Source organism: Macaca fascicularis, chromosome 19 (genome assembly GCF_037993035.2).
Source record: "Macaca fascicularis isolate 582-1 chromosome 19, T2T-MFA8v1.1".
In the NCBI taxonomy this organism is placed as follows: Eukaryota; Metazoa; Chordata; class Mammalia; order Primates; family Cercopithecidae; genus Macaca; species Macaca fascicularis.
The window spans coordinates 65,061,037-65,087,960 of NC_088393.1; the positions used below are offsets into that span (position 1 = coordinate 65,061,037).

The following is a 26,924-nucleotide window of genomic DNA, read 5'->3' on the forward strand; positions in this document are numbered from 1 at the left end:
CATGTCTACAATCCAGGTGGGACTGGCTCAACACGGTATCTTTTACATCATCTTGCAAAGTACCTTTCCTCAGCTTCTCTAAGAAGTATTTGTAGAGTGAATGTTGAGTGGATTTTATAATGAGGCTTCGAAATCCCCATGGTCTCCTGGCACCACTGTAGGACAGTTACTGTAGGACTGTTACTGTAGGACGGTTACTGTAGGACTGTTACTATCGGATGGTTACTGTAGGACTGTTACCGTAGGATTGTTACTGTAGGATGGTTACTGTAGGACTGTTGGGTCACCCCTGGCTGTTAAGGCCATTTCCCTTTCTCTTCTCTCAGCAACCAGCCTGTGGCTTCAGGGGAAACTTCCAGTTCAAGACTGAAAGTCATGGTTTTGGCCCCGAAATATATTTCTGCTCCTGACTCCATGAGAACAAGACAGATTCTACAGGGAATGAAAGTAGAAGATGACTGGAGCAAACACTGGTTATAAAGGATTCCTTATGAAGTGAGACTTGAGATGAAGAGGAAGCAGTAGATTCCAGATGAATCTTAGGGTTGGAACCCATTTATTACCTTCATAACCAGAGAGCCTGGGTATTCTTGATTCTTCCACCATAGACCACTGATGTGGTTTGAGAAGCGAGTTCAGAATTACACCACTTTCAACACCCAGAGGCATAAATTGCTCCAAAGCTTTTTATCAGGCTTGACCAAGCACGGTGGATCACGCCTGTAGTCCCAGCACTTTGGGAGGCCAACGCAGGTGGATCACTTGAGGTCAGGAGTTTGAGACCAGCCTGGTCAACATGGTGAAACCCTGTCTCTACTAAAAACTACAAAAATGTAATCCCAGCTACTTGGGATGAGGCAGGAGAATAGCTTGAACCTAGGAGGCGGAGGTTGCAGTGAGCCGACATCGTGCCATTGCACTCCAGCCTCTGTGACAGAGCAAAACTCCATCTCAAAAACAAACACACAAACAAAAAATCAGGCTTTTTGGGTTCCCAAACTGTTTGATATTTGTTCTACCTCAGGTTGGCCTACCCCCACATGTTTCTTTCCAGGTTCTCTGCTTGTCCCCTCAGGCAGTATCTCTGGATCTGGGCTCTAAAGCTGGGAGTGAGAAAAATGGTCCACTTCTGACATCCCTGCTTTGAGGGCTGAGTGCTCAGTGGTAGTGGGTGGCCATTGGCCTCATGTCTTTTCAGCTGCCCTGTCATGGTACACAACTACAGACTTTCAGTGGGGCAAGTGTGATGAATCCCCAGTACTCAGCATCAAGGTGCCCAAGGAAGAGCCCTCATCTCACCAACACTGGATGGGTGGAGGAAGGGAGCTCCTGCCTCTGGGGCTGCACTCACTATGGATCTGGCCTCAGCAAGTTTCTGGTGGCAAGATAAGAAGTGCTGACATCCTACCCTGCTGAGAAGACAGCCCCCTGTCTGGAAGCTGGGAGGGAGAGCCCTGTGTTCTTGTCTACAACACTGTGGAGTATAGTTTCCCTATCACTGAATTGGGAAGGTTGAAGGAAAGAGATAGTCTTGGTTCAAATACCACTGACTCTCACAGTTCTTACAGAAGGACAGATTCTCTTGAATAAATATTTTTTCATTTGATGTATCCCCTTAGGACTATCTCTCCAGAGACGTGACTTTTTTTTTTTTTTTCATTTTTGTTTTTAATAATTTTCAACAGTTTTCTTGGGGAGTGGGCCCACAGAGCTCCTTATGCTGCCATGCCAGAAGTCTCTCCTTGCTTTTCTTGTTTTAAACTTTTTATTTTCTGATAATTTTAGCTGTAAAGAAGCAAAGATATTATGGAGTTCCTATATAACTTCATGCAGCTCCACCTCATGTTAATACGTGACAAGTCTATGACGTATTTGTCAAAGCTAAGAAATTAACATCGGTATACTACTACTACTAACTGAACTACGCACTGCATTTGGTTTTCATCAGTGTTTTTCCACTAATGTCCTGCAGTTGCAGGATCCAGTCCAGGACACCACATTTCACTTAATCATCTCATTGCTTTAGTTTTCTTCCATCTGGGACAGTTGCTCTATCTTTTCTTGTTTTTCATGATCTACATACTTCTGGAGTACTCATCATGCAACGTCCCTTAATTTGCATTTGTCTGATATTTTTTCATTATTAGTCTAGAATTGTGGGTTAAGGGGAAGAACATCAGATTGGCAAAGTGTCCTCCTTGTATCATCATAGTAGGTGTTACTTGATGTCAAGATGACTAAAATGGGCCAGGCACGGTGGCTCACGCCTGTAATCCCAGCACTTTGGGAGGCCGGGACAGGCAGGTCACGAAGTCAGGAAATCGAGACCATCCTAGCTAACACGGTGAAACCCCGTCTCTACTAAAAATACAAAAATTAGCTGGGTGTGGTGGCGGGCACCTGTAGTCCCAGCTACTCAGGAGGCTGGGGCAGGAGAATGGCTTGAACCTGGGAGGCAGACGTTGCAGTGAGCTGAGATCGTGCCACTGCACTCCAGCCTGGGCGACAGAGTGAGACTCCATCTCAAAAAAAAAAAAAAAAAAAAATTGACTTAAGTGATGCTAACCTTGATCACTTGGTTAGGTGGTTGTCTGCCAGGTTTCTCCTGTCAAGTTACTGTTTTCACTTTCCACAATTAGTCACTAAGTCCAGCCATCTCAAGGGGAAGACCACAAAGCTCTACTGTCTGAAAGGCGATGGTGATATCTATGTATACTATTTGCAATTCTTTTTTAAGATTGGTTTCTTCTCCTTATTTATGGGCAAGCCTTATTAATTACTGGTTTTAATTTTTGAAAACTCAAGTAAGTGCTCACCTTAGCAGTACATATATTAAAAATCAAATAAATATAAGTGCTTCTATGTGTGTTTTGTGAATCCCATCTTATACACATAAGGTAAAGGAGATGCTAAGATTTGGAAATAGTTCATCTCCACCAAAACTCATGTTGAAATTTGATTTCCAAGCTGGGCATGGTGGTGTGCACCTGTAGTCCCAGCTACTTGGGAGGCTGAGGCCGAAGGATCACTTGAACCTAGGAGTTCACAGACAGGCTGGGTAACATAGTGAGACCCCATATGATACGGTTTGGCTGTGTGCCCACCCAAATCTCATCTTGAACTGTAACTCTCACAATTCTCGTGTGTCATGGGAGGGATCGGTGGGGGGTGACTGAACTATGGGGCCGGGTCTTTCCTGCGCTGCTATGACAGTGAAGGAGTCTCACCAGATCTGATAGTTTTAAAAACAGAAGTTTCCAGCCAGGCGCGGTGGCTCACACCTGTAATCCCAGCACTTTGGGAGGCCGAGGCGGGTGGATCACAAGGTCAGGAGATCAAGACCATCCTGGCTAACATGATGAAACCCCGTTTCTACTAAAAATACAAAAAATTAGTGGGGCATGGTGGCTCGTGCCTGTAGTCCCAGCTACTCGGGAGGCTGAGGCAGGAGAATCTCTTGAACCCGAGAGGCAGAGTGAACCGAGATCGTGCCACTGCACTCCAGCCTGAGCAACAGAGTGAGACTCCATCAAACAAAAAAGAATAAAAAGAAAACATTCAGTAAGCTTGTCCTGTATTCCTACACAAAGAGTATAACAGCAATATATTCCACAAGAGTAAAGCAAAATAAGTAAAGTTATTCTAAGTAAACTAAATTAGAAGGCTTTTCATGAACTGAGCAACTGTTGGAACTAAGCTGACATGGGGTTGTTAGCTGATTATAATGTGCCCAGAATTAGAATATTGATCCAGATTTTTACATTACCCATCCCTCTTGTTTCTTCTGAGCAGCAATCAGAGATGTTGGTTCACAGGAATAAGCAGGGTTAGCTTAAATTACAGAAACAAACTTAAAAAGAACTAATGAGACTAGAATTTAGTAACAAGTATACCATAGTTCTTGAAATACAATATTTCTCTCTCCAGTTTCCCATTTTTACTAAAGACAAATTAGGGTAAGCCTGTTTTGCTTTATTATACTTGGTCTGATTATTTATATAAAGTGCAGCAAGAATAATTATTTTTCACATAGGCTTTTTTCATTTTTTATTTTTGAGATGGAGTCTCGCTCTGTCGCCCAGGCTGGAGTGCAGTGGCACAATCTCGGCTCACTGCAAGCTCTGCCTCTCGGGTTCACGCCATTCTCCTGCCTCAGCCTCCCGAGGAGCTGGGACTACAGGCGCCCGCCACCACGCCTGTCTAATTTTTTGTATTTTTAGTAGAGACAGGGTTTCACCACGTTAGCCAGGATGGTCTTGATCTCCTGACCTTGTGATCCAGTCGCCTCGGCCTCCCAAAGTGCTGGGATTACAGGCATGACCCACCGCGCCTGGCCTACATAGGCTTTTTAATTGGCTTTGATGGAACTTTGTTTCATAGAGAATCTCCGATAAGACTTTTTTAAAGCTGAGCCCTGCCATGGGTATGTACCTTCAAATACCTATAAGTTGGGTAAATTCCTCTCCTTTTGAGGTCCTAAGATAATGTGGAGCTCCTGGACTGTGAGAAAGTGACATTCTTTACTTAACCACAGGTCAGAAACTCTGTAGAGGGACTGTGTAGGCAAAGGTGTGAGGCCAGTTCCCCAAAGGGCTTTTATTGGCTCTACAAGTCAACTTTGATTCCTTAAAGGAAAGCACATCATTCTGGTCAAACCCTTGGTAAAATAACCAATTTCTCCAATTATGTCCTGTTATAAAGGAAAACAGATTCTTATTGCATTTATGCAAATAACTATATTGCCATAAGTTAAGAATACTCACAACTAGTTTCCAAATTCTGGAGAAATCAGGTAGAGAGAAACAAATACTTTCCAAATTTTGTTCATAGGAGTATATTCAACTAGTAAATGCTGCAAATAGCTCAAATGAAAAGTTTCCTTGACTCTGAAAAACAAAACAAAGGACCAGCAATGTTTTAAACAAAGTTAAAAACATTAGACTTCTTCAGTTTAGTCCATGTAGTTAACTTCTGTTTGATACTTATGAACATTTCAGTTCTCTATGAGAGTTCTAAAAGTTTTTTCCTCTATTCTAATATCACTATGTCCAAAATTATCAGAAAACCTGCTTTTTTTTTTTGGAGTCTCGCTCTGTCGCCCAGGCTGGAGTGCAGTGGCCTGATCTCAGCTCACTGCAAGCTCCGCCTCCCAGGTTCACGCCATTCTCCTGCCTCAGCCTGGAACTACAAGCAGCTGGGACTACAGGCGCCTGCCACCATGCCCGGCTAATTTTTTGTATTTTTAGTAGAGACAGGGTTTCACCATGTTGGCCAGGCTGGTCTCAATCTCCTGACCTCGTGATCTGCCCACCTCGGCCTCCGAAAGTGCTGGGATTACAGGTGTGAGCCACCGCACCCAGCCAGAAAACCTGCATTTAAGAACACCTGCTAGAGTTCTTTCTTTTTTTTCGAGACAGAGTCTCACTCTGTTGCCCAAGCTTGAGTGCAGTGGCACAATCTCAGCTGACTGCAACCTCCACTTCCCAGGTTCAAGTGATTCTCCTATCTCAGCCTCCCGAGTAGCTGGGACTACAGGCCTGTGCCACCACACCTGGCTAACTTTTTACATTTTTAGTAGAGATGGGGTTTCACCATATTCAGGCTGGTCTCAAACTCCTGACCTCATGATCTGCCTGCCTCGGCCTCCCAAAGTACTGGGATTACAGGAGTGAGCCACCATGCCCAGGCCCCCCCACTTTTTTTTTTTTTTTTGAAACAGAGTCTCGCACTGTCACCCGAGCTAGAGTCCAGTGGCGCAATCCCAGCTCACTGCAACCTTCACCTCCTGGGTTCAAGCGATTCTCCTTCCTCAGCCTCCCAAGGAGCTGGGACTACAGGCCTGCGCCACCACACCCGGCTAATTTTTATATTTTTAGGAGACACAGGGTTTCACTGTATTGGCCAGGCTGGTCTCAAACTCCTGACCTCATGATCTGCCCGCCTTTGCCTCCCAAAGTACTGGGATTAGAGGCGTGAGCCACCGTGTCCGGCCCTTTTTTTTTCTTTTTGGATATGGAGTCTCACACTGTCACCCGAGCTGGAGTCCAGCGGCGCAATCCCAGCTCACTGCAACCTCTGCCTCCCAGGTTCAAGCGATTCTCCTGCCTCAGCCTCCCGAGTAGCTGGGATTACAGGTGCCCGCCCCCATGCCTGGCTACTTTTTTTGTATTTTTTTTGTAGAGACAGGGTTTCACTATGTTGGCCAGGCTGGTCTCCAACTCCTGACCTCGTGATCCACCCTCCTCGGCCTCCCGAAGTGCTGGGATTACAGGTTTGAGTCACTGCACCCGCCCAGCCTGGAGTTCTATAGTTGATTATAAACCATCTTCTAAAGATGATTAAAACAAGACAATTGTCTGTGGATGATAAGAAGTTTCAGGACAGCCACTATTAAGGCCACAATTGATAAGGAAATTTGGTTCTGTGGCACACAAAATTTTACATAACAATTATAATTATTAATAACATACACTAAGTCATATTAGAATTATAGGAGTTTCCCATAATTTTGGAACATATACCAATAACATATTTATGCAAATATAATCCAAAGAAAGCAAAACACCATTTCACATTTGATAATGCTTCCTGTATGATCTTTATACCAAATAAGCCAAATTTCACCTTTACATTAATGTACTATTAATGTGAAGCCCAATTTTTAATAAAACCTTATAGATGGCCGGATGCGGTGGCTCACACCTGTAATCCCAGCACTTTGGGAGGCCGAGGTGCACAGATCATGAGGTCAGGAGTTCGAACCAGCCTGACCAACATGGTGAAACCCCGTCTCTACTAAAAATACAAAAATTAGGCCGCGCGCAGTGGCTCACGCCTGTAATCCCAGCACTTTGGGAGGCTGAGGCGGGCAGATCACGAGGTCAGGAGATGGAGACCATCCTGGTTAACACGGTGAAACCCCGTCTCTACTAAAAATACAAAAAAATTAGTGGGGCGTGGTGGCGGGCGCCTGTAGTCCCAGCTTCTCCGGACGCTGAGGCAGGAGAATGGTATGAACCCGGGAGGCAGTGGAGCTTGCAGTGAGCAGAGATCGGGCCACTGCACTCCAGCCTGGGCAACACAGCGATACTCCATCTCAAAAAAAAAAAAAAAAAAAAAAAAATTATCCAGGTACCTGTAGTCCCAGCTACTCCGGGAGGCTGAGGCAGGAGAATCACTTGAGCCCAGGAGGTGGAGATTGCAGTGAGCCAAGATAGTGCCACTGCACTCCAGCCTGGGTGACACAGCAAGACTCTGTCTCAAAAAAAAAAAAAAAAAAAAAAAACCCTTATAGACATATTTACCCAATTTTAATGTTTAACTATAAGGTAAGATTCTTTTTTTTTTTTTTTTTTTGAGATGAATGTTTAATTTATGGAAAAACAGAGTAATACCCCTTTAACTTTAGCCAATATGTTCACACACAGAATCTCTTACAATTAATTTTTATAAACCTTCCAGAACTTGTTTAAATATTTAGATTTTTTTTCTTACTTAAAACAAACGTTCAACACTTTAGGCAGAAAAAATGTCCACATTTCCATGCCTTCTTATAATCATTTTCTTTTTCTTTTTTTTTTTTAACCAAAAACACATTTGCTTTTCTTACACCCCTTCCATGTAAAATTGTTTCTTTAGTAGTGTCAGTTACATGTTATAATGTTAACTCTTAGCAACTTTTATTTTTGGTGAAAACCTTGGTAAGTAAGGAATTTTAATTATGTACTAGGTGTGGAGCCTGCCTAGGACACACCAGGCAGAAGTGCAAATAGGAATTGAATCTCCAGCATAACTAAAGAGCACTATGGTTAAAAGCACTATGGTTAAAAGGGGGTGTGGCTAACTCCAGAGGTCCCCAGGCCTTACCTAGAATCTGCTGGCTTTAAGGGTAGGTAAATTGAACAATTTTCAAAAGTTAAAGAAACAGTTTGACCTTAAAGCATTTAGCAATCTGATATCTGACCTTAATTTAGACCAAGCATCTACATTTTCAAGATATTTTATTTTACCAATAATCTCTAAAACTGTCTTTCTTTCCAAAAGATTACTAAAGTCACAAGAACAAAAATGCATTACAGTTTCTATTTTGCTGACAAAATATTTGATTTAAGCACTTATTTTTCTAAGGCAATTAATTAGAACTCTAATTAGAACTCTTTTATATCTAAACATACAACACATATAAATACACAGACACACAAAAGATTCAGCACTTGTAAGGTTTTTCATTTGCCAGTTTTTTAACTGGATTACTGGCTTCCAGTAATGAAGTCATCCACCCGCCTCGGCCTCCCAAAGTGCTGGGATTACAGGCATAAGCCACCACACCCAGCCTATCCACTTTTAATTAAGCTAACTTTTAACCATAGTGCTCTTTAAAAAAGAAATCCTTTCAAATCTCTTATTACCCAACTTTAGCCATGCCAAGAAGCCAATATTTCTAGCTTCTGAACTTTACCAAAGGTTATCTCCTAGGTGCACAGAAAAAGGACAATTTAAAACAGTCTGTGGAGGAGACGAGAATAGACAAGGTCCCGCAGATATTAAACCAGAAATGACTTACTTCCTAGGTGGGGTATCAAACCCAGACTGCCACTGTGGAAGTGCAAAAACCTTAGTTACTGAGCTACAGCACAGGACGATGCCCACTTCCTTTCACAGAAGCCTAGAGTAGTTAATTTTGAGCTTGCAAGGGCTTTTAACTACTTAATATGATTTTTAGAGCTGACTATGACATGAACCCTAAAATTCCTGTTCCCTAGAAGGCAGAGACCAAGAGAAGGTACCACTACATGGTTAAAAGGCCAAGCTCCCAAGGACATAAAACAAGGGGGAGACTTCATCCAGTTTGTTTGTGTCAGGGACTTGACCAGCTTGCTGGGTCGTCTTGAAAAGCGGGCTTACAGGTGTTCTAAGCCCATGTTTTATCCTACAGAAAAATGAATTCAAAGCACAAAATACACCAGCTTAAGACTAGCCTTACAATTCTTTTTCACATTAATCAAAACTTTACAGAGGAGATAAACACTGATTTATTGATTTGTTATTATTATTATTATTATTTTACCATTCATTCAACCATTTGCATAGAGAGAGAAATCAGAAATCTGACTGGTAACAAATTCTTACCCTTTTGCTGGCATGCGAGATTTCTGTGTTCCCTTTTTCTGAGTGGTCCCAGTGATCTGGCTTGTGGCAGCATTGCCCTGGGGGCCAAGTCGCATTATAAAGAAAAATTACCTTTTTTCATTCTGACCAGAACAAAATACATGCGATAAAACATACACATTAGCCACTCTGCTTAGCACCCAATATTAAAATGGCAAGGCTTAAATTTGCCCCCAGATGGGCCCCGTCATCTTTAATCCAGCCTCTGACTTGGAGTTTCAACATGTGGTCTCTGGGGAAGATGGTCGCCCTGAGTAACAGAAAAGATAAGAAAGGGAAATACTTTCCCAGGTAATATTTTCCCAGGAAATACTTTCCACAGGCAATACTTTCCCAAGGAAGGGGAAATGATCAGGGAGGCCAGAGAAAGACCCACCCATTGTAGTGACACTGAAAAGTTCAGGCGGCTGCGGCTGCTGTCGTGAAGGTATTTTTTTCCGGCAGTGCCCTCAGCTCTCAAGTTTCCCCTTTTGCGGGAGGAAAAAGCTCCCCGTGTCTCATGATCCTGTACATGCCTAACCCTGTTGCCCACAGTCATCAACAAAGAATGCAAGGCAGATTAATCCAAAGAGAATAGGAGTTAACATCCCACGGTGCCAAACCTGTTCTTAGCCAGCAGAGACTTTACTGAGAGGGGTCTCTAATCCCCTAAATCTTAGAAGCGACTCTAATCCTCCTGACTTGGGCCTCTAACCCAAGGTCGGTCAAGTGTCCTTGCCTTTTATTAAGAGGGGCCTCTAACCCACTCTGTCTTAGGAGAGACTATAACTCCCCTAACTTGAGCGTCTATCCCAATCCCATTCTTAACTTGGATACCCCACCACTTATCCAAAGTGGTCCAATCAGTGCTGCAGTCTATTTCCTTTGGGTCAGGGGGATCTCCTCAGTATTGTTCCTTTTGTGGTTTGCAAGAAAGGTGTTACTGGATCCCACCACACACCCAAAGTTAGCCTTTGGGTCAGGGGTTTCTGCAGTATAGTCTCTTCCGCGGTGGCCAGGAATATGTTACAGGAAAGGGGTCCCAATCCTCACCCCAAGAGAGGGTTCTTGGATCTCGCGCAAGAAATAATTCAGGGCGAGACCATAGAGTAAAGTGAAAGCAAGTTTATTAAGAAAGTAAAGGAATAAAGAATAGCTACTCCATAGACAGAGCAGCCCCGAGGGCTGCTGGTTGCAAATGTTTATGGTTATTTCTTGATGACACGCTAAACAATGGGTGGATTATTCATGCCTCCCCTTTTCGGACCACATAGGGTAACTTCCTTACATTGCCATGGCATTTGTAAACTGTCACGGCACTGGTGGGAGTGTAGCAGTGAGGCCGACCAGCGGTCACTCTCGTCACCGTGTTGGTTTTGGTGGTTTTGGCCAGCTCCTTTACTGCAACCTATTTTATCAGCAAGGTCTTTATGACCTGTATTTTGTGCTGACCTCCTATCTCATCCTGTGACTCAGAATGCCTTAACTGTCTGGGAATGCAGCCTAGTAGGCTTTAGCTTCATTTTACCCAGCTCCTATTTAAGATGGAGTTGCTCTGGTTCATACGCCTCTGAAAAAAACATTTAAATTTAATTATAAGAGTCTGGCCAGGCGCGTTGGCTCACATCTGTAATCCCAACACTTTGGGAGGCCGAGGCGGTCGGATCACCTGAGGTCGGGAGTTCGAGACCGGCCTGACCAATATGGAAAAACCCCGTCTCTACTAAAAATAGCCACGCGTGGGGTCTCATGCCTGTAATCCCAGCTACTTGGGAGGCTGAGGCAGAAGAATCGCTTGAACCCAGGAGGCGGAGGTTGCAGTGAGCCGAGATCGTGCCATTGCACTCCAGCCTGGGCAACAAGAGTGAAACTCCATCTCAAAAAAAAAAAAGATTTAATTATAAGAGTCATAAGTATGTGAAAAAGAGAATGATGTCTTTTTATTGCCAATGATGAATAACAGTGTTGCTAGAACACTAATTTAGCCAAAAATATTTCTCCAGAAGTATTTTATAGACAGCATCGTGTAGGAAATTGACCCCATCTCCATTCGTTGACTATTTTCAATCTCGAAATTAAATCTCTTGGGGAGTACGTTCTGCACACCTTGTTTCTATTTTCATAACCATATATATCGTCAAACCATTGAAAGCTGGACTTTATTCTCTCACTTTCATAATCATGAAAAGAAAAAAAAAGTTACTGATGAGGACTACGAACACTTTGCATAATATAGATATCTTTTGCATAATATAGGATTGTTAAAATCCTAACATGACTTTATTGGTCTCCTGTCTGCAACCAGTTAATGCTGGGTTGGGCCAGGGTTCCCCTCTTTCCCGTCACTTATCCATTCTTTTCATAGCCTCACCTAATAACATGACTTGAAGTAACAGTTTACGGTAACTCTCAAATTTATATATCCATTCTCGAACCCTCTGCCAATGTTGAATCATAGGTTGAGTAGATGGCACTACGCTTTGAGGTCTCACTGACGTTTCAAACTGATCATGCTTGAAATGGGAGTACTGGGCTTCCCTGCAAGCCTGCTCCACTAGCAGCCTCCCCACCTCAGGGTATGGGAAGTCCACACGTGGCGAACGCGAAGCCTATTACATCACCCGGAAGTCCCTGCATCCTTTGAAGGCTGGGCCCGGCCAAAGGAGGCCCAATAGAGGGCGGTCTGTCCTTTCCCAGCAGGCCGGGCACACTGTCAGGCGTCCTCCTTTGGGTGGCTATTTTAACTGCTCATTTATCCTTTTCTTCTATGAAAAGATCCAGAAAAGAGGCAAAGCGAGCGAGAAGTCGCGGGCCCAGCCCCACAGCAGGGTAAGCACCTTTGTTCGGGGTCTGAATCGGGGCGACTATCCCCGCCTCCTGACCTCGATTTTCCTGAGCTTGAAGGGACCTTTCGACCCTCCGACGTGTGCCTATACTAAAGCGGCGGCCCTAAGACGACGCGGGGGTTCTGGTGCGCACTTACGTGGAGTCGGATGCGCTGGGTGAGTTCCCACACCCGGTAGATGTAAGGGAAAAACTGCATTACCCAGAAGGCACCGTCCCTTGCGTCGGCCGCGGACTCTGGGCCATTGACGGCCCAGGACAGGAGCGTTTTCTGCGGGCCAGGGCGGCGGAGGCGGGACTTCCGCTTCTTCGTGTGACGTCATCTCCGTGGGCCGGCTTGGCCCTGAAACAGTGTGGGGCCTAGAGCGCTGGGTGGGCGCGTTCTGCGGCCTGAGCAGGGAAGGGTAGTGAAGCGGTTACGCCCCTTCTCCGCGTCTTGGCGGGAGCCTGACGCCCCGCTTCTCCCCTAACGAGGCATCCCACTGGCGCCCGTCGAGGCCTAGGCCTCCGCAGCCGCCCTCCGTCTCCTCAGCCCCGACGCTGCGCCCTGGGCCTTGTGCGCATTTTTTTGGGGGGAAAACTGAGGCTCAGAGTGCGAAAGTCAGCCGAGGTCGCCCCGCCCAGGACAGAGAAGGGCTGTGGTCGGCTGATCCGCGGCATTCCCGGGATGGCGGCGGCGTGGATGGCTCCGGCGCAGGTGAGTGGACGAGGTTTCGGACTTGCTGCTGCTCTGCTATTTCTGGAGGCCTCGTGGGCAGGCTGGAAGCCAAGACAGCCACAGGATTTTTCTTTGTCGCCATCGTTTAAGAGAAATGGCCGTGGCTTGTCATTTCCTTTATCCGCAGTCCTGCAACAGTGTTGGCCTCTGATAGGTGTTCAATCCGTGGTTGAAGGAGGAGTGATGCTTCCTTCTGGGGCTCTCATCACACTTCCCCTAAATCCAGCCTTGTCTGCGGCCTGCCAGCCCCTACCCCATCCCCTTGGCCAACCACCCCGACCTTGTGTCTTTGCGTTTTTCCCTGGTCCTTTGCTCTTCAGAGCCACCAAGCTGACCGTACAGACTCCTCTTCCATTTTCCAGCCTTTCTCCTTGACCCCCCTTTACCTCGAACACTGCCGCGGTAGTGGGGGGCCTCCGTCCCACATCCTTCTGGCCTCTGTCCAGATGTCACGTATTTGGAGGTGCCTTTTTTGGCAACTCCGGCTAAAGTGGCACCTTACACCCTTGCCCAGAGTCTGGTATTTTTGTGTAGAGAATCTGATGGTGTTAAAGAAGCTTGTGGATTTGAGTTTGTCAAGGACGTAATGAGAACAAAGAAAAATAATTAGAAAGAATGATATTAACTGACTGTCGTTGAGTCCTTGCTGTGGGCTGATCGGTGGGTAATATTTAACCCTCAGCTCGTGTAATCCTGATTTTTTTTTTTTTTTTTTTTTTTTTTTTGAGACGGAGTCTTGCTCTGTCGTCCAGGCTGGAGTACAGTGGTGTGACCTTGGCTCACTGCAAACTCCGTCTTCTGGGTTCAAGCGATTCTCCTGCCTCAGCCTCCTGAGTAGCTGGGAGTACAGGTGCACGCCACCACGCCTGGCTAATTTTTGTATTTTTAGTAGAGACGGGGTTTTACCATGTTGGCCACACTGGTCTTAAACTCCTGACCTCAGGTGATCCACCCGCCTTGGTCTCCCAAAGTGCTGGGATTACAGGTGTAAGCCGCCGCACCGGCTTAATCCTGAACTCTTTAGAATTAGGTTATATTGTCATCATTGTTTTACACAAGAGCAATTTGAGGGTCACAGACGTTCAATTACTTGCCTTGCATCACTGTAGCTCTTAAGTATCAGAAACTAACAACTGGTATGTTTACCATCATAGTCTGTTTTTAACCTCTTCTTTACCTGCAATGGTTAGGGAGGCCTGGGGGTGACACCTAAAGTAAACTTTGCAAGATGAGGCCTCCTTCTAGCCGTGGTCTTGGGCATGAGGAGTCATGGCCTTTCATACTGGGGGAACTGTGTAGACTTAAAAAATGGTATATTGGTTGTTTAAGGAGTTCCCAGGGGACCTGTGTGGCTTCCACGGTGGTTTTATATGTGGTTCCCCTTACTCCCTTACCTGCTGACATATTCTGAGAGGGCACGTTTGTATGGTTTTGTTGCTGAATGTACTCTCCTACTCAGCCAGGATAGATATAATCTGCAGATGGGCCCATATTCTCATGGCTACAACCTGCTGTGCCCTCTGTGACTCTTGTTTGCTTGCTGCTGGAATATTCTGGCTTCAGGGTTACCTGCTAGTAGGACTCAGGTAGAAAAGGAAGTGATGGCTCATTGTGAATTCTCCTTGGAAGCAGGTCCAGGCCCTAACACCTGATCAGGTGGCACCACCTCAGGTGATTCTTTGGTGAGGTGGATGATGATGACTACACTTCTCTGCGCTTGTCCATGGGAGTGGCTGAAATGGATATATGGATTTGAAATGCTTCATCCTCATTAACTGCATTAACTTTGCTAATAGAGAAATGTCAGGTTACATAATTAGACCAGAGGGCCCTGGGCTTAAATCCTGCCTCTGTTGATAAGACCTGTGACTCTGGGCTGGGCATGGTGGCTCACACCTGTAATCCCTGCACTTTGGGAGGCCGAGGTGGGTGGACTGCTTGAGCCCAGGAGTTCAAGACCAGCCTGGGCAACATGGGGAAATCCTATCTCTACAAAAACTACAAAAAATTAGACTGGTGTGGCATCTTGTGCCTGTAGTCCCAGCTACGCAGGAGGCTGAGGTGGGAAGATCACTAGACCACAGGAGGTCAGGGCTGCAGTGAGCCGACATTGTGCCACTGCACTCCAGCCTGGGTGACAGAGTGAAACCATCTGGAAAAAAAAAAAGACATGAAGACATGTGACTTTGGGTAGACTGGTAGAGCTTCTGGGACCTGAGATCTGGGCCTCAGGTCTCTGAGTATGACATAGAGATGATGATGGTAAATTCAGATGCCGTGTGTAGCCTTTGCCTCGGTGTTTTTTTGGTTTTTTTTTTTTCTTTTTTTACAAACAGTTTTTCTTTGTTTCATTTTCTTTCCTTTTTTTTTTTTTTTTTTTTTGAGACAGAGTCTAGCTCTGTTGCCAGGCCAGAGTTCAGTGGTGCGATCTTGGCTCACTGCAACCTCCGCCTCCCGCGTTCAAGTGATTGTCCTGCCTCAGCCTGCCAAATAGCTAGGACTTACAGGCACACACCACCACGCCCAGCTAATTTTTGTATTTTTAGTAGAGATAGGGTTTCACCTTGCCGGCCAGGATGGTCTCGATTTCCTGACCTCATGGTCTGCCCACCTCGGCCTCCCAAACTGCTGGGATTACAGGTGTGAGTCACCATGCCCAACCTACAAACAGTTTTTCTTTAGTTCTTTTGACTATTCTTTTTTTGGGGGGGGGGGGACAGAGTCTCGCTCCATTGTCCAGACTGGAGTGCAGTGGCATAATCTTGGCTCACTGCAACCTCTGCCTCCCAGGTTCAAGCTATTCTCCTGCCTCAGCCTCCCTAGTAGCTGGGATTGCAGGTTTGTGCCACCACACCTGGCTACTTTTTGTATTTTTAATAGAGCCGGGGTCTCACCATGTTGGTCAGACTGGTCTCGAATTCCTGACCTCAGGTAATCCACGTGCCTCAGCCTTCCAAAGTGCTGGGATTACAGGCATGAGCCACCATGCCCAGCCTTGACTATTCTTGATGAGGTGGGAAACACGGTTATACTAACCTGGAAATCGAGGCTCAGCGAAATGAAATGAGGTCCCTAAGGTCACATAGCAGGCACATGTTGATTTCAGGAATTTGGTTTTAAACCTCAGGAGTCTGGCTCCTGAGCTGGGGACTTTCAGTCACTTTACCATGGCATGTAAACCTGTCAGCATGAGGCAGGCACACAGGGAGGATCGGTAAGACTCAGGTACTGTTCCTGTTATTGTTGCTGGTGTTGATGTTATTATTATTATTCTTTCCCATTCCTCTGATATGTCAGAGTGCTTACTGTCTGTGCCTCTCAGTCCGCTTCGGATTGTCCTAACCTTATTTCTGTGTCAAGTTCTAGTGGTTTCCTGCATATGAGGCCTTTTTTTTTTTTTTTTTTTTTAAGATGGAGTCTTGCTGTGTTGCCAGGCTAGAGTGCAGTGGCACGATCTCAACTCACTGCAGCCTCCACCTCCCAGGTTCAAGCAATTCTGCCTCAGCCTCTTCTGTCTCCTCTTCGCTGCTGTAATCCATGCAAGGCAGTGTCCACATTCCCCTTGATCCTAGCACAGATCTAGGCCCTTTGGAGGTGCTTGGTGATTTGGCCTTTGATTCTCTGTGCATCTTTTGCAGTGCTGGAGTGACAGGTTCTAATCCTATTCCACAGTTGCAAAGGAAACATTACTGGCTCTGTTTGACTTTTCAGGAGTCTGTGACCTTCGAGGACGTGGCTGTGACATTTACCCAGGAGGAGTGGGGGCAGTTGGACGTGACCCAGAGGGCCTTGTACGTGGAGGTGATGCTGGAGACCTGTGGGCTTCTGGTCGCACTGGGTAAGGCCTGTCCTCTCCTCTCCAACATCAGGGGCACCTGAAAGCAGCTTCATTCTAGCCTAATTCAGCTTCATTCTGGCTTCAGGCCGGGCTAGTGGAATAGGTCTTGGGAGCCAGCCCTCCTGTTTCCCAAAGCTTGACTCAATTTTTTTTTTTTCTTTTTTTTTTTTTTTTTTTTGAGACACAGTTTCGCTCTTATTGCCCAGGCTGGAGTGCAGTGGCGTGATCTTGGCTCACCACAACCTCCGCCTCCCGGATTCAAGTGATTCTCCTGCCTCAGCCTCCAGAGTAGCTAGGATTACAGGCATGTGCCCCCACACTCAGCTTATTTTTTTATTTTTAGTAGAGATGGGGTTTCTCCATGTTGGTCAGGCTGGTCTCAAACTCCTGACCTCAGGTGATCTGCCCACCTTGGCCTCCCAAAGTGCTGGGATAACAGGCATGAGCCACCACGCCTGGCCTCATTATTTTGACTCACTTGATTCCTCCTGATCTCTTTGTGTCTTACTTAGAAAGGGTTGGCTAAGAAATGTAGTTTGCTTGTGGTCACAGCCAAAGGAGAGGGATCCGTTACCAGGAAATGGGGATGTTTTGTAGAACCCAAAGGTGGGATTTGCAGCCAGGCCCCTTGTGGGACTAACACTGGGTATCTTGTGCTGGCTTCCCTTTATGGGTCTGCTCCTGTCACTGTCTTTTCATAGTGGCTTTTTCTGGCTTAGCTATTGTGTGGAATAAAGTGACCATCTAGTTCTTGTTCTCTGAGACTCACACATTCCTTAGCACTACTACTTCCTACATATTTTTGTTGTTTCTCTGTTGATACTCTTCTCACTTAATTTTCCCAGCATCCCCATCCTCAGTGAGTAAGGATAATAGGGCCATTGCAATGAACACCTCAGAAAATTCATTCATTCAGTTTAACAGATATACCTTCATTGTGAGATGCTGTTTGTTGCATTTTTTTCTTGATACAAGTTCTTTCTTTTGTGAAGTGTTGATTTTGATGTTTGTGCAAATGTCTGTATGTGGCAAAATTGCTGTTTGGAGTTCCCTCCCAGTTTTTTATTTTTCAGTGGTTCATGAAATGTCGAAGTATGGAGTCACCACGTCTACCCCTCACTCTGCTGCCCGGTTCCCTTAGGATTGAGTTTTTCCACTCGTATCTCCCATTCTTCTTTATAGCCTCCTTGTTTTGAGACTCCTGGCACCATACAGGGGAGTTCTGCATTTCCTCTGAGCACAGCACTTGGGAGACCAAGGTCTGATGCCTCAGAGTCCAATCCTAGCTCTACTCCTTGTCAGCTGCGTGTTCCTGGGCAAAGTACTGAACTCCTCTGTGCCTTAATTTTCTTTTTAGAATTTTTTATTTCTTTATACCCATGCCAGTGCAGAAAAGTGCCTCAATTTTCTCGTGGGTAAAATGAGACAATATGTGGCAAAAAAGGCTTACCTTTGTTTCATTGCACTTTGCTTTACTGCACCTAGCAGTTACTGTATTTTTAGAAGTTGAATGTTTGTGGCAAACCTGAATTGAGCAAGTCTGTCCCAACCATTTTTCCAACAGCATGTGCTCACTTTTTGTCTGTGTCACATTTTGGTAATTCTTGCAGTATTTAATTTTTTTTTTTTTTTTTTTTTTTTGAGACGGAGTCTCGCTCTGTCACCCTGGCTGGCATGCAGTGGCCGGATCTGAGCTCACTGCAAGCTCCGCCTCCCGGGTTTACGCCATTCTCTTGCCTCAGCCTCCCGAGTAGCTGGGACTACAGGCGCCGCCACCTCGCCCGGCTAGTTTTTTGTATTTTTTTTGTTTGTTTGTTTGTTTTTGTTTTTTGTTTTTTGAGACGGAGTCTCGCTCTGTCGCCCAGGCTGGAGTGCAGTGGCGCGATCTCGGCTCACTGCAAGCTCCGCCTCCTGGGTTTACGCCATTCTCCTGCCTCAGCCTCCTGAGTAGCTGGGACTACAGGCGCCCGCCACCGCGCCCGGCTAATTTTTTGTATTTTTAGTAGAGACGGGGTTTCACCGTGGTCTCGATCTCCTGACCTTGTGATCCGCCCGCCTCGGCCTCCCAAAGTGCTGGGATTACAGGCGTGAGCCACCGCGCCTGGCCAGTTTTTTGTATTTTTTAGTAGAGACGGGGTTTCACCGTGTTAGCCAGGATGGTCTCGATCTCCTGACCTCGTGATCCGCCCGCCTCGGCCTCCCAAAGTGCTGGGATTACAGGCTTGAGCCACCGCGCCTGGCCTCTTGCAGTATTTCAAATGTTTTTTATTAATATTATATCTATTGCGGTGATCTGTGATCAGTGATCTTTGATGTTACTGTTGTAATTGCTATGAGGCACCTCAAACTGCACCATGTAAGACAGCTTTATTGATAAATGTTATGTGTTTTCTGACTGCTCCACTTACTGGCCATTCCCTCTCTGTCTCTCTCCTTGGGCTTCTGTATTCTCTGAGATACAACAATAATGCAGTCAAGTCAATTAATAACCCTGAAATGGAAGCCAGATGCGTCTAATCCCAGCTACTCTGGAGGCTGAGATGGGAGGATTGCTTCAGGCTAGGAGTTCGAGACCAGCCTGGGCATCATAATAAGCCTCCATCTCTTTCACTTTTTGAATAAGCTGTAACTCATATGCTGTGTTGTGCAAAAATCTTAAGAAGTCCATTCACTGAGGCCGGGCGTGGTGGCTCACGCCTGTAATCCCAGCACTTTGGGAGGCTGAGGCAGGTGGATCTCCTGAGGTCAGGAGTTCGAGACCAGCCTGGCCAACATGACGAAATCCCGTCTCTACTAAAAATATGAAACAATTAGCCAGGCGTGGTGGTGCACACCTGTAGTCCCAGCTACTCGGGGGGCTGAGGCAGGAGAATCGCTTAAACTCAGGAGGCGGAGCTTGCAGTGAGCCGAGATCGTGCCACTGCACTCCAGCCTAGGCGACAAAAGGAGACTCTGTCTCAAAAAAAAAAAAAAAAAAAAAGACAGAAGTCCATTCACTGAATTTTTGCTTATGTATAAACCAAAGTAACTGCCACCTACATCAATACACAGGCGATCTCCAGCTCCTCATCAGGATTTTATGCCCTCAATAGCCTCTTTAATTCTATTCGCTCGTATTTAGACTTCAAGAGCACAGATTGGTTGGTTGTTGTTGAACTGCACAGTGTGTTCTCTGACATATCTGTCTTTTGATCATCACGTCTGTGTTATTCTTTTCACGTGTTTATATGCAGTCGGAGCTGGTTCATTCTCAGTATGTTGTAGTTTCTCATTGTATGTGAAACTGCCATTCATTTGTCCATTACTCTGCTGATGGATGTTCCTGTTGTTTTCAGTTTTTGGATATTATGAAGGATGTTGCTGAGAGTATTCTTGTTCATATTTTCTGGTGGATGTAAATACTGGTTTCTGAATTTTCTGTTAACAGTAAATTCTGTTAGAATATACTCTAATGTGTGTACACATCAGGTCATGGAGTAGGTTGTATATTCAGCTTTCTTTTTTTCTTTATTATCTTTCGTAGAGATGGGGTCTCACTGTGTTGCCCAGGCTCATCTTGAACTCGTGGCCTGCACTGATCTCCCCTCCTTGGCCTCCCAAAGTGCTGGGATTATAGGCATGAGCTACCCTGTGTGGCCATGTTCAGCTTTAAAAGAAACTGCCCAGCAGTTCTGCAGAATGTACCATTTCACTTTCTGACCATGGACATGTGAAAGCTTCCAGTGCTCCACATCTTCATCATCACTTGATAACATCATTCCCTTTTGGGAGGTCTAGGCAGGCAGATCACTTGAGGTCAGGAGTTACCAGCCTGGCCATCATGGTGAAACCCCATGTCTACTAAAAATAAAAAAATTAGCTGGGTGTGGTGGCAGGTGCCTATAATCCCAGCTACTCAGGAGGATGGGGTAGGAGAATCGCTTGAGCCTGGGAAGTGGAGGTTGCAGTAAGCCAAGATCACACCACTGTACTCCGGACTGGATGACAGAGCGAGACCCCATCTCGAAAAAATAAACAAACAAAAAAACATCATTTCATTTTACTGTTTGAGTCCCTGTGGTAGGTTTCTGTGTATCACAGCACAGAAACCATTGTAAGGTCACTCCTTTCATTCCTAATTTTCAAATACAACAGTGACCATAATGATAACTGATGATGGCCCACAATTTACCGATCTCTTATGTACTGTCTAGCACTGTGCCAAGTGCTTTATAGAAATTTTCCCCTTTTTTAAGAGACAGGATCTTGCTCTGTCACCCAGGCTGGAGTGCAGTGGCACCATCGTAGCTTACTGTAGCCTTAAACTTCTGGGCTCAAGCAATTCTGCAAAGTAGCTGGACTACAGGCTCACGCTACAATGTCTGGCTAATTTATTTTTTTTTGGTAGAGATGGGGTATTGCTATATTGCCCAGGCTACTCTTGAACTCTGGGCCTCAAGCAATTCTTCTGCCTTAGCCTCCCAAAAGTAACGGGATTACAGGCATGAGCCACTGTGCCCAGCCAAGAATTTTCCTATTTAACCGTCATCACACCCTGTGAGACAGAATCTGAGAGTTTCTGTTTTTCAGATGAGGAAGTGGAGACTAGGATCAGCTAAATCATTTATCTGACATCAGCTGATTTGGTGCAGGCAAGATTTGAACTGAGATGTTCTGACTCCAGAGCTACACTCTTAACCTCCCTTTAGTATGAACTCACAATTCAGCACAGTTTTCCTATTTTGTGCTTCAGTATTGGGCCCTCTTAGATTCTCTTCTTCTATTCTCTCTAGACTTTGGTTCTCTTCTTACTCTGATCTTCACTTTTATGTTGGCTTCATCTATTATCTCATAGCCAGTCCTTGTTACTCTTAAATACTCTCCAAGGCTAATCCACACATTCCTTTTATTTATTATTACTATTTTTTTTAAGAGATGGGATCTGGCTATGTTGCCCAGGCTGGTCTTGAACTCCTGGGCTCAGCTTCATGAGTAGCCAGGATTACAGGCAGTACCTTTCAGATTGTGTCTTTTTCTAGTGTTTTCAAGTTACTGTTTCTCAGGGTTGTATTGAATTTCTGGATCAGTTTTGAGAGAATTGATAACTTTATATTATCAATTTCTTCATTCAGGTAGATCTTTATTGTCTTGATATAAAGTTTTATTATTTTCTTTTTTTTTTTGTCTTTAGACGGAGTCTCACTGTCTCCGAGGCAGAAGTGCAGTGGCGCGATCTTGGCTCACTGCAAACTCCACCTCCCAGGTTCACGCCATTCTCCTGCCTCAGCCTCCCGAGTAGCTGGGACTACAGGCACCCGCCACCACGCCCGGCAAATTTTTTGTACTTTTAGTAGAGACGGGGTTTCACCGTGTTAGCCAGGATGGTCTCGATCTTCTGACCTCGTGATCTGCCAGCCTCGGCCTCCCAAAGTGCTGGGATTACAGGCATGAGCCACTGTGCCTGGCAGAAGTTTTATTATTTTCTTTTTTCAAGATCCAGTTGTTTGTTAGCCTTTTCACCTATTTTTCACCCTGACACAGTGGATTCTATATGTCTACCAGGATTCTGTTCACCCTCTGTCCTAGGAGCTCTGTCCTAGGAGTAGCCGTGGCCATCCCTGGCTGTCCCTGAGGCAGAATCTTGAGCATCAGCTTCCTCTCTGCCCCTTCCTGTCACTGCATCCTGACCAGCCTTAACTTCTCATGGGGCTGCCTCCTCTCACTGCAGTCCCCTAGATTCGCTGAAGACTCCGTGTCTTTGTATATTCTATGTCCTAAGGCTAATATGTGCTTCTCACTTTAAGCTCATGAAGCATCCTCTGGGAAGCTTCCTTGGCCTCTTCCTGTCCCTGCCCCATTTAGGCTACATTAAGTGCCCCTTCCCTGGCCTCTTGTAGCACCTTGACATATTCTTGAGCAAGCTCACCATACCGTGTCATCATTATGTTGTCCACCTAGTCTCATCTTGACTGTGAGTGGGGATCTCTATTCCAGTCTGTACTCTGCTTGAGCTTCTCCCCCGGGTTTCTCTTTAAAAATTTCAAGAGTTGGCCAGGCACGGTGGGTCACGTCTATAATCCCAGCACTTTGGAGGCAGAGGTGGGCGGATTACTTGAGCCCAGGAGTTCGAGACCAGCTTGGGCAACATGGTGAAACCCCATCTCTTTAAAAAAAAATACAAAAAATTGGCCGGGCGCGGTGGCTCAAGCCTGTAATCCCAGCACTTTGGGAGGCCGAGACGGGCGGATCACGAGGTCAGGAGATCGAGACCATCCTGGCTAACACGGTGAAACCCCGTCTCTACTAAAAAATACAAAAAACTAGCCGGGCGAGGCGGCGGGCGCCTGTAGTCCCAGCTACTCGGGAGGCTAATTCAGGAGAGTCGCTTGAACCCAGGAGGCAGAAGTTGCAGTGAGCTGAGATCATGCCACTGTGCTCCAGCCTAGGCAACAGAGTGAAATTCCATCTAAAAAAACAAAAACACAAACAAAAAAGCCAGGCGTGGTCCATATGCCTGTAGTCCAGCTACCTTGGAAGCTGAGGTGGGTGGATCCCGGGTGATCCACCTCAACCTCCCAAACCAAAGTGCTGGGATTTTAGGCGTGAGCCACCGCACCTGGCCTTTTTTTGAGATGGGTTTCCCTCTGTCACCCAGGCTGGAGTGTAGTGGCTCAGTCTTGGCTCACTGCAGCCTCCACCTCCCAGGTTCAAGCGATCCTTCTGTCTCAACCTCCCAAGTAGCTGGGATTATAGGCGCCTGCCACCAAGCCTGGCCAATTTTTATATTTTTAGTAGACATGAGGTTTCACCATGTTGGCCAGGCTGGTCTCGAATTCCTGACCTCAAGTGATCCACTTGCCTCAGCCTCCCAAAGTGCTGAGATTACAGGCATCAGACACTGTACCCAGCCCATCAAATCATAGCTATTTTCAAATCATCACTATTTTCATCTTACTGTTCTCACCAAAATGGTGGTTTCATTTCTTCTATACTATCTTAATAAGCTCTTTTGTGTATTGTATTCCCTTCAGGTGACAGCACAAAACCTGAGACTGTAGAGCCTATCCCTTCTCACCTGGCCTTGCCTGAGGAAGTCTCACTCCAGGAACAGCTGGCACAGGGAGTCCCAGGATACTCCTATTTTGGGCAGGCCATGGATCAGGATGGGCCATCTGAAATGCAGGAATACTTTTTGAGACCAGGGACAGACCCACAGAGTGAGAATCTCCATGGGAAAATGAGCCTTGAAAATGAAGGTTTGGCGACAGCTGATGGTATATGTTCAATGATGATACAGAACCAAGTCTCACCAGAAGATGCTCTTTATGGATTTGACTCATATGGACCAGTTACAGATTCCTTGATTCACGAAGGGGAAAATTCCTATAAATTCGAGGAAATGTTTAATGAGAATTGCTTCCTTGTTCAGCATGAGCAGATTCTCCCTCGTGTGAAGCCCTATGATTGCCCAGAATGTGGGAAAGCCTTCGGCAAGAGCAAACACCTCCTTCAGCATCACATCATCCATACTGGGGAGAAGCCCTATAAATGCATGGAGTGTGGGAAAGACTTCAACCGCAGGTCACACCTCACACGGCACCAGCGGACTCACAATGGAGATAAGCCCTTTGTGTGCAGCGAATGTGGAAGGACCTTCAACCGCGGGTCACACCTTACACGGCACCAGCGGGTTCACAGTGGAGAGAAGCCTTTTGTGTGCAATGAATGTGGAAAGGCCTTTACCTACCGCTCCAATTACGTTTTGCATAACAAGAGCCACAATGAGAAAAAACCCTTCGCATGCAGCGAATGTGGAAAAGGCTTTTATGAGAGTACAGCCCTCATTCAACACTTCTTTATCCATACTGGGGAGAGGCCCTTTAAGTGCCTTGAGTGTGGGAAGGCCTTCAACTGCAGGTCACACCTCAAGCAGCATGAGCGGATTCACACTGGTGAGAAGCCCTTTGTGTGCAGTCAGTGTGGAAAGGCCTTCACTCACTACTCCACCTATGTCTTGCATGAAAGAGCCCACACTGGAGAAAAGCCTTTTGAGTGCAAAGAATGTGGGAAAGCCTTTAGCATTCGAAAAGACCTCATTCGACACTTCAACATCCACACTGGAGAGAAGCCCTATGAATGTTTACAGTGTGGAAAGGCTTTTACCCGCATGTCAGGGCTGACAAGGCACCAGTGGATTCATACTGGAGAGAAGCCCTACGTATGCATCCAATGTGGGAAAGCCTTTTGTCGGACCACAAACCTCATTCGACACTTCAGCATCCACACTGGAGAGAAACCCTATGAGTGCGTGGAGTGCGGGAAGGCCTTCAACCGCAGGTCACCCCTCACAAGGCACCAGCGGATTCACACCGCAGAAAAGTCCCATGAACGCATCCAGAGTGGGAACGTTTCTTGCGAGAGCACAGATCTTGTTCAACACTCCATCATCCAGACTGAGAGTAGCCCAGTGAGTGCAGTGAATACGGAAACGCCTTCAATTGCCGCTCATTCCTCCTCACTCGACATCAACGGATTCATCCTGGGAGAAACCCTACCATTGTAACAGATGTGGGAAGACCTTTTACACACTTCAGTCAACATCCACGAATTCCTGTTAGGGAAAGAGTTTTTGAATATCACCACTTGAAGAAAATCTGTGGTGAGAGGAAACTTCGTACCGTCTGGTCATTCATACTGAAGAGAAGCTTCATAAGCATCATCTCTGTGTGAAAACCTGTTTTAGATAATCATTTGTCATCTAAACAATTATGTTAGAAATTGACACAGCCAAGAGTCTTATTCTACATCTGATAATTCGCCCATGAGAGAGACCCAGTGGTTATTGTGCACTTAGGAAAACCTTCAGCCACATCTTTCTTGTTAGTTTACAGTGAAATGTTATCTCAGGGACATTCAAGCAAAGGAGGAGGAGTAATAGGGAAGAGAAAGAAATGGAAGCACAGCTTCTTTCAGACTTCCCTGACAAGCCCATGGCAATTTGTCATCTCCTCGTTATTTTATTTGGGAGAGGAAAATGTTTCAGAAACAAAAGAGCCTCATCCCCTTTATTTTCCCTGTGTATACATTCACTGCTGTCCAGTGCTGTAGACAAATGGTTTGTTTGAAAACATTTTGTGAAAGCCTACTTTGTTCCACAGCATTGTCTCCACTCTTGAGGAGCAGAAGCATATATCTTTATGAGAAAGATGGAGGCTTGAGTTATGAAATACTTTGACATTTAAGGAGATAAGGATGTACATATGAATGGGCACATTTTACTGCACACTTCAAACACTTTGATTTTTTTAAAAAATTGTTTCTTCAGGTGTCTTTAACCACCCGGTACACATACTTTTTTCTTGATCTGGATCTACTTGTTAATTTGTTTTTCTTTATTTTTCTGCGGGATGGAGATGATATTGTAGCTGTTTGTACATAATGTAATCCAGGGAGTCCTAGTTCTTCCCTCTGATTGTGGTTTCTCAGCTTCTTTACTCCTCTTTAGAGAGAGTAAATAGTTAAAAGTTCACCTCAGCAATTTTCTAGAGGACATTTTGGAACCAAAAATGAAATAAGACATGTAGCTAAATTAAAGGATTATGATAAACTCAGAAAATAAACACAAAGAAGGAATCTCATTTTTCAGTCTTACAGAAGATTGTGTGTAGGCTGACTATAAAGTGACTGGAATTTTAACAGGTGAACCTGCATGTGTATATGAAGGTAGTTGTCACTACGGATTTAGTCCAGTCATAGTAATTAATATGTTTAATCAGAATATTTTGGAATTTCTCTTTTGGTATTCTTTTTGTTTCTTTTATTGTTTTTAATTGACACATAATGTTTATGGGGTTCGGTGTGATATTTCAATATATGTGTGCTAAGAGTAATGATCAGGGTAATTAGCATATCCATCTCCTCAAGCATTTATCATTTCTTTGTGTTTAGCAACATTCACAGTCTGCTTTTCTAGCTATTTGAAAATGTATAAAATGTATTGCCAATTGTACTCATTCTGCAGTGCCACAGAACACTACAACTTATTGAAATGGAATCTCACTTGCTGTAATTTTGTATTTGTTAACCAATCTCTGTCTGCCTCGCTGCTATCCTTCCCAGCCTCTGGTTACCACCATTCTACTCAACTTTTTATGCTTCCATATGAGTAGAAACAGACAGTATTTATCTTTCTGTGCCTAGCTTATTTCACTTAATGTCTTTCAAGCTCATTCATGTTGCTGTGAATGACAGGTTTATTTTTCATGGCTGAGTAGTATTCCATTGTGTATATATGCCATGTTTTCTTTCTTCAATCATCTGATAATGGACACTTAGATTGATTTCTTAGCTATTATGAATAGTGCTTCAATAAACATAGGAGTGTAGATCTCTCTTTGA

The 26,924-nt window shown here is 45.3% G+C and overlaps 1 protein-coding gene and 1 long non-coding RNA gene across 4 annotated transcripts; one reads left to right on the forward strand and one right to left on the reverse strand.

Moving 5' to 3' along the window:
• Window positions 1-542: 542 nt before the first annotated feature.
• On the reverse strand, window positions 543-12,285 carry LOC101866342 (uncharacterized). Its single transcript, XR_006694176.3, has 4 exons — window positions 12,131-12,285; window positions 9,130-9,206; window positions 4,764-4,886; window positions 543-1,785 (listed from the first exon to the last, which is right to left on the reverse strand). It is a non-coding gene; the product is annotated as an uncharacterized lncRNA (long non-coding RNA).
• ZNF460 (zinc finger protein 460) lies at window positions 11,833-26,924 on the forward strand. Of its 3 annotated transcripts, none has more exons than XM_005590502.5 (3): window positions 11,833-11,976; window positions 16,421-16,547; window positions 23,558-26,924. In XM_005590502.5, the coding sequence occupies exons 2-3, from the start codon at window positions 16,514-16,516 to the stop codon at window positions 25,087-25,089; spliced, it is 1,566 nt and encodes a 521-aa protein (XP_005590559.2). In that variant the 5' UTR covers window positions 11,833-11,976; window positions 16,421-16,513; the 3' UTR covers window positions 25,090-26,924. The 3 variants fall into 3 exon arrangements, with proteins under 3 accessions (XP_005590559.2, XP_005590558.2, XP_073881014.1); XM_005590501.5 differs by lacking the exon at window positions 11,833-11,976 and adding an exon at window positions 12,337-12,688; XM_074024913.1 differs by lacking the exons at window positions 11,833-11,976; window positions 16,421-16,547 and adding an exon at window positions 12,337-12,688.

Excerpts from the sequence above, each read along its gene's own strand:
- ZNF460 (XM_005590501.5), top strand. The coding sequence starts at position 12,659 with ATGGCGGCGGCGTGGATGGCTCCGGCGCAG. Across the intron at positions 12,689-16,420 it reads CGTGGATGGCTCCGGCGCAG|GAGTCTGTGACCTTCGAGGA; the intron begins GTGAGTGGACGA and ends TTGACTTTTCAG. Across the intron at positions 16,548-23,557 it reads TGGGCTTCTGGTCGCACTGG|GTGACAGCACAAAACCTGAG; the intron begins GTAAGGCCTGTC and ends TATTCCCTTCAG.